A 14,234-nucleotide genomic window follows, 5' to 3' on the forward strand; every position below is an offset into this window, starting at 1 on the left:
TTGGAAGTGGAAGGGAGTTCTGGGATCGGGGAAACCTTTGCTCCCTCTTCCCGCATGCCGAATCTCCTCGGGCGGATCGAAGTTTTGCTATGGTGACATTCCCTTTAATGAAAATTTAAATTATTTTGTTTGATATCTTTGTCGTGCCAATGAAAATATTATTCCTGGTATTTTATGGTTAATCTTCGAAGCATTTAGAATTTTAGAAAGAAAACATTTTTCGTTACACAGTCAATTTTATATTAGTCTGCTGGGTGATAAACGTAAAATTTGGCCGTACAGATCAATTTTGGTTTCCTTTTTCTGACTTGGTCTGAGAGACGTGTTTCGGCATTTCACTATCATCAATGCTGAACAGATAATAATAATCAGTAATGACCAAAATGCGTTGTGTTTATTTTTGTTCCTTCGAATTTTCTGGGTCATGTCAATAAAATGTACAAAATAACTTGTCAGATACTTACAATTGAAACGTCTACTAACTGCTTTGGGATTTCAAAGGTTCTCATCCTTTATTCATCAGCCTACTCACTTATTTAACTATGTGTTACTTAATAACTTATAAAATTATTTATCCACAAACTTACTGATTTGTTAATTTATTAAACTATTAATTTGTTAATTTGTCAATTTATTGTTGACTTTAATTTGTTAAACTAACTTATTTATTTAATTATTTAAACTAACTTGTTTACTTATTTTTTAAACTAAATATTTCACTGTTTATACTATATTAGAGCAACTTATTAAATTAATATTTATTTATTTTGATAACATATGTATATAATATTTTAGTTAGTTAATTAGTTAGTTATTGGTAAAACTATTAAGTAGGTAGTTTTCCCAGTTCTGAACAGAACCGCAATGATTTTGTTAATGTAAAGTATTTGTTAGTGTAAAGGTAAATGGGTTTTTCGTGAACATTTTCCAATCAACATCAACAAAAATGTTTTTCAAGAGGTATGATACACAAATGGAGAGGATACAATTATTTATTGTTAGAAAATGTCTGTCAAATAAATTAAATTCATTCATTCATTCTCATCCTTTTGGCCGTGTTCAGTTACTATCTTGGTGATCGAGAAATCCGATTATAACCATAGTTATCTGTGCATAATTTCGTTTGCCTTCCCTTAGAACTTCTAGAGAATTTTCTTCTAAATCATCTTCTATTATGAGAACCCCAAATTTGTTTGGGATTGTCAACTACTACTAACACTTTATTTTTTTATAATAATATAACTAATAATAATGTAAATTGTATAATACTAACAATAAGTTAGAATGTGTCTCTTAGGAAGATTTAAATTAACTGGGTGATGAGCACCCATTGTGTTAATCTTACTGCAGACACCTTTTGTTTGAAATGTATGGGCATGGGAGTGAGTACATCTCATTTTTATGTATTTGTTATGTCGATATGTTTCCGTTGGAAATAACACCTGAAATAACTCATTAATCTGCCCCTCTTTCAATTCTATTGATGTTCCTTTATAAAAGCTATATAAGCATATAAACTGAATATTTCTTGTACCATAAACGCAATGACTCCAATATCGTCCAAGTAAAGTTACTTTTTACGATGGTGTTTTCTATTTTTATACAATATTCGAAAACCTAAGGAAGATCATTTTAAAGGAAACCAACAAAAACAAAAGGGACTTCAGGAGCAGCCTTGCTTAACATCACAGTCCACGTTAAAGCCCTCAGACAATCCTGCCCGAATTTTTACAATCGACCACGGGAAATCATTTTAAGACAGAGAGAACTTCCTATGAGATTACTAGATCGCGTAATTTTAGGAGTCGACACCTCCTATCAATAAAGTCAAGATGATTTGATCAACAAAAAATCGCCTCAATTATTGGGTTGTCCGGAAAATAATGCAGGATTTTGGTATTAAACAAAAAAAAAGAAACTAGTTACTTTAAAGCAATGTTCTTTAATCAAAATAATTTCCCATACTCTCAATACATTTCTCCCAACGTGTTGGTAACTTATTAATTCCGTCTGAGTAGAATTCAGAATTTTTAGAATTGATAAAGTCAATAAATGCATTTTCCAGTTCCGTTTGATTTTTGAATATTATGTGTTGTAAGTAGTGGTCCAGGTGTCTAAAAAAATGGTAGTCAGTAGGCGAGAGGTCCGGAGAGTAGGGTGGGTGAGGCAAAGTTTCATAGCCAAGCTCCAATAATTTTTGTGACGTTACACGTGACACATGTGGTCGAGCGTTGTCATGCAACAAAATGGGCCCTTTCCGATTGACCAAAGAGGGCTTCATTACTGCCAATTTCTGATGCATGGTATTAATTTGGTTACAGTATGATTCAGCATTGATGGTTTCGCCAGGATTTAAGAAGCTGTAGTGTATTAAACCAAATGAAGCCCACCATACCGTAACCATTACCTTTTTTTGATGAGTTGGGGGCTTTGGAAAATGTATTGGAGCTTCTCCTTTGTCGAGCCACTGTCCAGAATCCACTTTTCGTCACATGTAACAATTCTGGCCAGAAATGGGTCATTTTTGTTTCGACAAAGAAGTGATGCACAAACATCAAAGCGCTGATTTTTTTGGCGATCGTTTAATGAGTGTGGAACCCAATTTTCGAGTTTTTTCACTTTTCCAATCGCCTTGAGGTGGTCAGCGACGGTCGTTTTACTGACTTTGAGTTGCTCTGCAAGTTCTCGAACAGTTGTTTTGGGGTTTTCTTCCACCACTGATCGCAGAACATCATCATTAAGAGAGGAAGGCCTTCCACGACCTTCTTCATCTTCAAGGCTGAAATCTCCCTCCCGAAATTTTTTAAACCACCTTTGCACAGTGCACTCATTAACACAACCCTCGCCCCAGACTTGGTTAATGTTTCTAGCCGTTTGGGCTCCGCTTCGGCCGAGTTTAAACTCGTAAAAGAAAATCGTACGAAATTCTCGCTTTGACATTATAAGGATGACTGAATTATTTCCAAGTAGCGGAATGCTACAGAGGTAAACAAACAATATCATTTGGAAGAGGATTAATAAGTGTTGACATTCATACAAATGAGTAATCCTGTAAACGTAAACAGAATATTTTATATAGATTTTTTTTAATGAAAACTTAAAATCCTGCATTATTTTCCGGACAACCCAATAGATCGACGGACTCAACCTGTACGGGATAGCCAAGCGTTCCAATCTTTACAAAATCCGATCTTTTCGGCCCCAAATTCTTCTCATAATTATTGATGCTCCATTCTACGTTAACAATCATATTATCCGCTCCGATTTCAAGACACCCTAGGTCCCAAATCTAGCCCACTACAATATATTTCACTCTTTTGACAACACCTTAATTCGAAACCTGTCCTGCTCATCCCTACCGTCTGACCTCATAGAAGACTGAAACGTAGGTGGCCTCGCGACTATCTGATTAAATAACACCTGCAACTCTTCAGTACGCTATTACCTTCACGCCATAATGGCCAATTACCACTGGATGGTGGACGTTCAAATCAATCGTATCAGTACATTGAAAAGTGTATTTATTGTGTGTGTGCGTGGGTATGTAACTACGTTTTTGTAAATAACGTAATCTTTGCTAGTTGCATTTTGAAGGCAGTTGTAAAAATTTTTCCTTTTTCCGTTTCCAGTTAATTAAATCACACAGAGCAAAAATAAAATCGGATGTAGAATAAATTCTGGTTTCTGGAAAAAATATAGTCTACGATATCAAGACATAAAATTCCAATATAATTACCCACACCATTAATGTCGCTATGTATAAAAAGAGGGAATATAATTGATTTTCCGGAAGGTGGAGGGGCCCCTAGGTTATAAATCTAAATAAAAAGGTCTAAGACAGCGTTTAGAAACTCTTAGGGGGCATATTTATAGAAACCATTTGTAATGCTGTCAGGCTAGGGGCCTTTTTGACTTTCAGAGCATACTGTCTCTAGCTATTTAAAGGAAAAACTCATATAAAGAGGGTATGATATTTGAAGGAATCGCGCTTTATATAATAGAACTTCGTCAATAATATTCGGATTTAAAAGATTTTGAAACCAGTAGGTCTGGAAAGTAGTAAACAAACAGGCTGTCCAACTAGCCAAAGAAAGGACACCCCTTTCCCCATGGAACAGGAATCACAACTAGCCCCAACGGAGCGTGTATTAAATTTGGAGCTGAAAAAATAGCTTAAAAAAGAAAAACTCAAGCAATGGTCAAAAGATTATGAAGCATAGTAAGAGATTTATAAATCACTCAAAAAGGAAGGGGAAAGAACTCGCTCTTTGAGGAGAATATAGGAAGCACATCGATACTGTCAAGAAAAAGTAGATACGTGGGTGTCTTCAGTAAGGCAATTCTCACAGCAAAACAAAATGCTTAAGTTGTGGGAAAGAACCCACTATCCACGATATGGTCATAATAGAAGTTCTACAATGGATCTATAAAAGGCGCAAAGGATTGAATGCATCGATGGTCGATCGGTTTGCATTGACACGGCAGTTCTTCACTTTCAGGGTGCCGGTTTCGAATCTCAACGGCCTTTAAATCGAATCTTACATATGAATTATTTTTTGTCTAAAACCATGATACAAATTTAGACGAATCTAATCCAGTTATTTTTTTTTTACTATAGCTTCCGACATCTAGGTCATTTCAGCCCCCAACTATATCTATATTCTATTTACACTTTCAAACACTACATTCATACAAATAAATACATTCATACACTTAAATACATCCACACAGTACACTCATTCCGTTTGGTCGATGGAGTACTAGATATTCCTCCACCGACCTATACTTAAACTAAACTAGATTGGGGTCGTACTTTTATAAATATTCCTCCATCGACCCCGAACACACGTCTTACGCTTTCAACGTTCGAGGGGCGATGATGACGTTGTATTTCACCCTCACCCCTCGCCATTCACGCTAATAAATACATGCACTCAGACAAAACATACAGGCACAACACATAAGACATATTATATTCAATAAAAAAAACCAATTTCCCCTAAAAAGCGGAACAGGGGACTGAAACTCGCTACCGTGTTCGAGAACTCCTCTTAAGTCCGGCGGCATGCCTACACGCTCTCTGTATAGAGCCAAGGCATGACACGCCTCTATTATGTGGGACACATCGAGCAACCTTTCTTTGCATAAGGGGCCCTTGTGTCAACCGAGTATGGCCTATTCTTAATCGCGTAAGGACGATTTCTTGTTTCGGCTCAGGTTCTCGGGGGGGGGGGGCATCTACGGATCGTGCTCTTGACGCGCAAAAGCCTCTCGGACAACCCGACCCACTGACGCTGCCATCTTTCTTTTATCATGTTCTTTACTGCTAGCTTGGCGTCTGGTCGCGATGGTCCGGTCTGGAGGGTGGGACGTCCCGGCCTTTGCCGTCTCGTCCGCACGTCCATTACCCTCCAGTCCGACGTGTACGGAGATCCAGACAACAACCACCGTTTTTCCGAAGCGCTTCAACTCGGCGAATTTTTCCATCAACAGCACGACGAGAGGGTCCACAAAGAACCCGTCTTGCAGGGACCAAACAGCGCTCAGAGAGTCGGTGCATACGAGGAAGGCAGATTCTTCCTCGGTCCGCACCGCCTCGAGAGCGTGCCAGATCGCATACAGTTCTGAAGTGTATAGCTGCAATGGGGGGGGGGGGTAGCGAACAGGGGGCCACTCCTTTGCTATACACGACACAGGCCACACCATCGCCAGTCTTGGACCTGTCTGTAAAGACTAGACCAAAACCGGCGTACTTGTTCCCAAGTTCAAGGAACTTAGTCCTATAGAGGTGTGGCGGTGTACACGACTTAGACAAGCTCGCCAGGTCGTCGCGGACGAGTACGGCAGGAATGGTTCAGAGAGGTGTCGGTCGGTCGCCCAGCCGAAGCAAAATCCCCAGAGCCAGTCCAGCCCTCCCTCAGGCCTCGCCGAAGCGAATCCCGGGGGTCGCGTCCGCCAGCGAAGCATAGCGAAGCATGTCATAGACGGCTCTGTACGGGCACTCAAGAATCGTCCTTGCTAGGGGATGCCACGGCTTGGCCAGATACCCGGCCGTAATCCAGTTATTAAAAACTCATTTATTCAAATTTAAAACATGACCTGCTCACCTTACTGACAGTTTTCCTTTTTCAAAAATAAATCCCGATATTATACTCTCAATAAAAATAATAATTTTATTTATTATTGATTAACCATCTGTCTTTGATTCGAGTCAGATAATGCAAATTTTATTGAATGTACTTTTTAAGTGCGTAATAAATCGTATATAATTTTATTTTTCTGAAATGAGTTATACATTCATCTCTGCTACAGAGGTGAGTGCATTGTATTTTGTTTTGTTTTTCCATCATTAATTAAATTTAGTACAAATATAATAACTTTAAACAGAAACTCAATGCTTCCATCGAATCGTATTCCAAAGTTTATTAATCAGAAAAGTTATTATATTAGCTATTTAAACTTTGAACTCGCCTCTGAATGCCTTTCGGTCCGATATGATTTACTTATGTTGCTATAAAAAGTTTCAAAGATTAAAATGGCAAAATTAAACGTAATCCGGAGCTTTGAAAGTTTTTTTTTTTGCACTGCACGGATGTACTTGACGTATTGTACCACCATCAAGCTACTTGTTCGAAGCAAGCCAACAAAACCAATGTAAATATTTGATAGGTGTAAAAATGCATACAATCATTTTTCAAAAGTCGCTCAACGATTGATGTGCTGGGTTGGTTTTAGTATTAGATTATTTATTACATTTTTATAATGGAATTTTAATTGATTTAATTCAGTTTTGGTTCTGTTTCAGAGATAACCCTACCTGTAAGCAAGTCGACTCTTGTAAATTCAACGACTACACCCGAAAAAGGTAAGAATCATCCAAATCCTCGAAAAAAAATTTTAAATAAAAGTTATTAATTTAGTTGTTTCCTCAAAGGAAAATTGTAGATATTTCCTCTATTACATTAGAGAAATTAAGGAATTCCATTTTCCAAGCCAGAGGAATGTTTCATTGAATATCGATAATCTACTGTAGTATATATTTCCTTTCCTTATATATATANGTGTGTGTGTGTGTGTGTGTGTGTGTGTGTGTGTGTGTGTGTGTATGTGTGTGTGTGTGTGTGTGTGAGCGAGTGAGAGAGAATTCATGAGACGTTTATACATTAAGAAATATCCGAACAATTCCCCGGGATTTAATTTCAATGGGGCACTGATTATAAAGAGGTAAAAAGCGTAACCGGTTTTCCCAACTGAAGAGAGGACATTCCAATAAGATAGAAAGAGGGTCACAACGTAGAATAAATGGGAAACGTCCAGGGTTGATTTTCCGCCGTTCTCAATCTGGATCGTATTTTTAAGATTGGCGCCTGCTGGGGGCGGGATTCCTCTTTATCCGCCGCCTTTCAAGCTCGACCCACGCTGTAAGACATTTCGGCTTTGGTGGACAACCTGCCTGGAAATTAGAGGTAATGGTGGAGAAAGTTGCCCGTCACGTGTTAGAACCTCCTGGCAATTTCCAGATACGTGTTCCCTGCCATAAATAACTGCATGTAAATTTCCTCCTTTTGGAAGATTCGTGTATTAATCTAAACATAAATTGCCGGTTTGAGGAATGTATTTGTACAACCTTTATCTGGCTGTCCCTGTCAAAATGTGAGTATAGCATATTCATCCGTGTGGATGTTGAATATATAAAAGGAGTTCAACAGAGACAGTTTTAATTAAAATAAATTTATTTCTGACTGAGCATCATTGAAAATCCAAGCTATTGTATAGATAAAATTGAATATAATACAATTGCAATAGTTTGGTTGATTTTGATAATAAGTAAAAATACTAAAAGAGCCTTATTATTATTATAATTATATTAACCTTTGGTGTAGTCTTCAGCCAAATTGTCTCTCTACATTCACATAAAATCTTCAGACCTAAGACACTTTATAAAATTATCCTCGCCTCATATAATTTCATTGTATCTTATACCATTTTACAAACTTTTAAGACGTTCCACCCTCTCAACAAACATCACACAGGCACACACTGAAGATGACGAGAAGCCTAAATGCGATCGATAGATTGTGATAAGCAAGGATGGCTCTCCGATGATTTGAAATGCAAAAAGGAATCTTTCTCAAACATTTCAGGAAAAGATATACTTGATGGACACATGGAAGCCTACTTTTAGGGCAAACCCCACGCAGGTCTTATGGAGAATGGTCGCTCAGAGTGGCACACCTGGTCGAGGAGGGCCAGGTCTTTCAGGATGCGAGTGACATGGCTCCTGAAAAGCAGTCTTCGGGCATAAGAAGGTCCACGTTTTCAAATTTTAAGGGGAAAAATGTCCTTAATGATTGGAAACGACCAAACCGCATGTTCTTCATCCTGCAGGTTCTACGTTGGCGTCTTACAGGTTTATATTACGCAGAGTGGGCGACCAAGACCCGAGGAGTTAAATGCCAGGGTAGACTCGTACCCGATCCCTAAAAGGTCCGGGACTTGGTCGGCTCACGTGTCCTGCATAAATCTCTTGGACTTGTTCATAAACCACAAGATTTTGGACCATTTTATCCCGGGGAGTGATTTGACGATGTCCGATCCTTCAAAAATTTCAAATCTAGACCTAGCATACCTATCACACTCTGCGAGGTAGTGCCTTGCCGTTTCGTCTTTTATTTCACAAAAACGGCAAAAGGGATCTGGTAGGATACCCATTACGAAGAGGTGTCTTCTCAGTGGGCAGTGTCCCGTCAGGATACCTATCAGTTTGCAAATCCCTTCCTCGAGTTACGTTGGATCACGTTGGACCTGAATTATCGTTTAAACAATTCACAAAGCAAAAAATCTTATATTTAGAACGAGCTGTGCGACTTCAGTTCAAAGAGTGAAAACTTTCCTACATTTTTTGCATGAACAAACTTCCACTGTTTTCTCAAAATGTTTAATGAGGTTTACCTCACCAGATATTTTCTTATCTAACTATTAATTTATCTATGATCTTTTATTTTCTCTTCAGAGTTGAAAACACGAAAAGTAAGATGTGCCTTTATTTTGGTCCATTCTTGTATTTGTTGTTGTTCTTTAGTATATATGTTTACGGCAAACTATATGAGCGATAGTTTATATTTTAAAAAAGTAGAAAAGAATTTACTTAGGGTATGCTGTTAAAAATTTACACAGGAAAAACAACTCCCGTTCGTTAATTGTCCAGCGCCCCATTTTATAGAGACAAAAGCTCTAATGATGGCATAGCGCTATTAGGCTAATCCAGATTATAACCATTACTGGAATTTTTCCCAGCAAAATGATTGCATGCATTGATAATTTGCTAATTTTTACAATAAAGGGGATATATTTAAAAATGAATTACCCAATAAGCAATAACATTAAAAACAATTATGTTTATAATGGCAAAGTGTTGATTAAAATTTTGATTAAAAACCTAATTTTATTGTGTAACACAAAAAATAATTATTATCATAACTTTTTCCACATTTGACGATTAGCACCAGTAAACAATAACATGTTCGTATCATATTCTTGTTAATTAAATTTGAGTTTCATTTCATTATCTGTTAAATTCTTTATTTATGCTGACAAAACGGAACTAAATGAAGTGTATTGTCTATGCTTGCTGTACATAGAAAGTGCTTGTCAAGCATGAGGAAAAATCTGCATAGTATATGATAGTCCTGTTATCGAGCGGGTCTCCCAGAATTATTTTGCCAAGTTTAGAGGGGCTATAATTTTTCCGAAAGAAAAGAAAAACACTAAGGAATGCTTAACAAATAAAATCGTCGTTTTTATTAAATAGTTTAATAAGGAAAACTTTTAAATTGCATAATTGTAAGCAAATGAATAGATTGTTATTAGTTTGTAGAAATAGAAAAATTATGAGAAATTGTTCATTTTTCCCCTTTAAAATTAAAGTTTCAGATATTGGTTATACTGATTTTTTTTATTTATACTTATCACTTGATCGACATTTTTAACCCTGTAGAAAATCAGAAGGGCAAGCTAATTAATTGAATTAAGTGTTAGTTCCATCTTATAGATGCCTGACGTCAAATAACATTCCATTGATTGCAGTAAATGCCAAATTAAGTTTTATAAAATAGTATGTAACATTGCTTTAAATGTGATTACTTATATATAAACGTTCTAAAAAGCCAAAAGCCGCTTCCAATAAAGTAAGCAAACAAATATTTTTTTATTGAAAAGATAAAAACATCATATTCTTTGAACCCTTTTCATGCGTAAGTAAATAAAAGAGAAACACAGCTTTCTAGACGTTGTGATATAACGTACATGGAATAAAATTTGTACAAGTAAAAAAAAATTTAGGAGATATTGGACACCGAATTAAAAAATATTTACCGGTCTGATCTATCCAAAAAATATCTATTTTTGCGTGCAATAAAAAAACTGAAGGCTTTAAATCATGTTAAAACTAACCAGCATTGGTTTTTTTAAAACAATTTTTTTTTGTCATATTTTACTGATAAATTTCAATTAATTAAAGTTTTTAGTTGAGATAAAAAGTCAATGTCACGAGCGAGATTCGAACCCACGATCTTCGGCTAGGTACGCCGCTGCTCTACCACTTGAGCTATCGTGACCTCTATCCACTCGGACACTAACTTTCCATCTCAACCCCACCTTTTGAATTTTCCCTCCTTTTTGCCATTTTTTAAGTGGTCAAGCGGACCACAAAAACTAGTCAATTTATTGATTAAAAAATTTCGTTTTTGTAACGTTGTATTCATTTAAACTCTTTCAATACTGTCCTGCGGGCTATCATTTATTCTACGTGAAAACGACTCAAATCAAATCGACTGATATTATAATAACCCTGAAAACTATTCACAAAAACGAAGATAACCGCGTTGATAAATTCTCAGCTCCTAGGGCCCATGGGCAAGAACCAATTAATTGTCCGAGTCGTCTAACACTTTGCGAACTTGTATCACCAAAAAAGGTTTATTGAATTTTGTGATCCCACGTTTATCTGTAGCTTCCTTTTTTCAGTTGATCCATCAAATTTCTCACCAGGATGTCTAGGTGATTTGGCTATGAAAATAATTGATTTATCAAGTTTCACTTCTTCAAACATAATATGAAATAATGATCTTATTTTATTTTACCTAAAATTTAAACAAAACAGACAGTAATCTAAAAGTAAATTTATATATTCTAAAGCTCTTTGTGTTTCTTATTCAATAAAAAAATAAACGAATATTCGACTAATAATAAATATAAATTAATTTAACGAATAATAAATCGGATCAAAGTTGTCACATTTTTCAAATAATTGTTGCCTTTTTTGAGAATCCTTTTTTTATTTCTTTTATTATTTCGTTTGATTGTTCCACGAGGCGAACAAAAATCTGATAAAGAGTAAACACAATCAGTTACGTTCACAAAAGTTGGCTTAATTCAGTATAATTTTTTATCACGAAAACTATTACACCTAGATTATGCATATGTTTTAATTTTACACAAATTTTAACTCACATTGCAGTTCGGCCTATCGGAAATATTAAGTATTTTAAAATGTTGGTATTTAAAGAAATGGTTTTCCAGTTTAAAGACAGGGTCATCAAACGTCGCCACTTTAAAATTTACATAATGCCGATCTCATAAATATTCGACGCTCGCTGATATTAGCATGGTTTGAATTAAAGATTATGAGCTAAAATGCGCGTATTTTCTTTTCAAGTTATACTTAAAAAACAGATTTGGGTCGTCTTGACATTTAATGAGGTGAGATCCACAAGTATCAAAAGCTTTGATGCGTTTTATTAAATAATGTAGTATGTTTCTGGGTTTTAACAATGTATATTATAATTCCTCAGCGACATATTACAACTGAAAACTAAAATAATTGTATTGTACAACTTCAAAATTTATATTCCATAAACAACAAAAAAACTTTCACCTTTCTATTTCAATACTTTTTTTTTCAAATAAATTCTCTTTTCTAAGAATTTCCCTTTATGCCTTTTTGAAAATCAGTTAATTGTATTTCATCCGATATTCATTATTAACTTTTTTATGTCAAAATTTCTTTGATTGATTTGTACAAAATACTTACACATAAGTACATATGTACAGCATTGAGCTTATGAGATGATTGGTTTGCAGCGAAAACATCCCACATTCGTGTTTTGGCGATAAAAAAATTTTATGAAACAAATTCTAAAAGCTTCCTGTCGCCCATTGGTAAGAAAGCTCGGGCAAATTCTAACAATATTTTTAAAAAAATCATTTAAATCGGTGCCCCCTCCAATAAAAACGGTAATTTTTCTACGTATTTTTTATTCCGTAAAATAAGGTAATATAAAGTACGTTAATTATACAAATTTGAAACGAAATGCTATGGCTTACATTTCTGGAAATGAGAAACAAACAGGAGAATATTCGTAATTATGTTTGATAAAAGAAGACAAAAAAATGCTTGGAAAACTCCTGTCCTCTTGATTCACGCTTTTCATACTTATTAACTTTTAGACGTAAATGTTTTCAACAAAGAGTCTGTTTAATAAAATAATTATATTGTCAGGTTTATTAAGATTTCTTGTAAAAATTAAAGTGAGAAATAGGAAAAAAGGTTTTATTTTTCACATGCCTTAGTCTGCTATTTTTCGTTGATCTTTGATTTAATTGCATTTTTTAAATTAGAAATTATATTAAAATGTATTTACGAATAAAATATAAATATGTAATTCATTTACGAATATATTTTAATGTAATTGATATAACACGTTCTATAGTCAACGGTAAAAATGAGATTTTATAATAGTTGTATTCTTTGTATGCAGTAACAATCAATATTTTTAATGTTTGTAGAAGCAAGCAAAACAAAGATCGTTTTAATTTCTCTTTGTGTTTAGTAAAGTTTGCTCTTTTATGTTTGTTCTGTTAGTCTTACATCATTCACATAACCGATTCATCCGATTTTTCCGAGTTTACACCCAGAAGTTTTCTTAGTTTGTTTATTAAAGAAAAAGCTGTAACAATTTTAATCGGAGAACTAATTCAGTCCCCGTTTTTATTCTAAGAGGATACTTTCAACTCGCAAACGGGACTTAAACGAGTCGGGCTTTGAACCCACAGACTACAAAGGCCGACACCGGCAAACACCCCTTTTGGCCAACATCTCATAATAATTGTTTCTGTAGGGAATACAGTTGGGCCAGTCATTCAAATTATTTTCGTCGGTGTTAAGCCGAATTTGGAAAAAATAAATCTTTTATTGTTTATTGAACGTTTTGTGTAAAAAAAGCTAAACCAAGACGCGCTTCCATGAATTTTGTATTGCTTGTAGAATTCTTGCGGATGTATTTGTTTTTACTGGCAATTGGAGACAAATTTTACATCCAAATTGATATTTTTGGTGATACTAGGCCAAAAATATATTGTTCTTGCTAATGAGACCTAAGAGTCAACAGAAAATATTTTAAACGATCTTAATTGTATTTATGTATTTTTAATTGAATTATTTCTTTGTGCTTTCTTATGAATGAAATTTTATTTTTCGATTTCATTACGTAGATATCTAAATAATTTGCAGGATCGATTTAAAGAAATGAAATATATAAATGTAAAAAATTAAAAGTCAAGATTGAATCGTGTAACATTGAAAATGTAATGCAATGAAGCCCTAATGATTGCTTCACCCACCATTGCTAGTACTATCGCCTTATTAATAATGATTATTTGGAGATGGTTAGATGCGGTCTGCTATGTTGTAGGTTTAGAAAAACATTTTCGTTATCGTTCCAACGTAATAAAACAACCAGATGGTACATTAATCGCAGATTGGTATCAAAAACCAAGAAACCCAGATCGCTACTTCAACTTCACATCATACCATCCTCTTCATAAAATAATAAACCAAAGGGCTACTTCACAGAATTATTTCCCTTAGCCATGAATCTGTTCATCACAAGAACACAAAGATATACAAACATATCCTACATAATAATCACCCTTTTAATCACCCTAAACACATAATCAACAGAATAATCAACAACTTCAACTCAATACTAACACCATCTGCTATTACTAATAACACCACATTAAATCTATCAAATACAGACAAACTAATACACATATCCATGCCATCTATTCACGACCTATCACATAAATTAAACACATTTCTTTCTTCAAATAACTTTGAAATACCTTTCAGAAGCTATAATACAATTCACACACTTTTTCCAAAATTAAAAATT

The 14,234-nt window shown here is 35.0% G+C and overlaps 1 protein-coding gene across 1 annotated transcript in view; it reads left to right on the forward strand.

The window, feature by feature from the left end:
- Positions 1–14,234, forward strand: part of LOC106660793 (lachesin-like) — a 329,309-nt gene that overhangs the window by 288,091 nt on the left and 26,984 nt on the right. The window contains exon 9 of the mRNA XM_014383725.2: positions 6,806–6,865. Within this exon, the coding sequence (XP_014239211.2) occupies positions 6,806–6,865 (60 nt within the window). The remainder of the gene's footprint in view (positions 1–6,805; positions 6,866–14,234) is intronic.

Source organism: Cimex lectularius, unplaced genomic scaffold (assembly GCF_000648675.2).
Source record: "Cimex lectularius strain Harlan isolate CLEC.00 unplaced genomic scaffold, Clec_2.1 scaffold188, whole genome shotgun sequence".
Lineage (NCBI taxonomy): Eukaryota > Metazoa > Arthropoda > Insecta > Hemiptera > Cimicidae > Cimex > Cimex lectularius.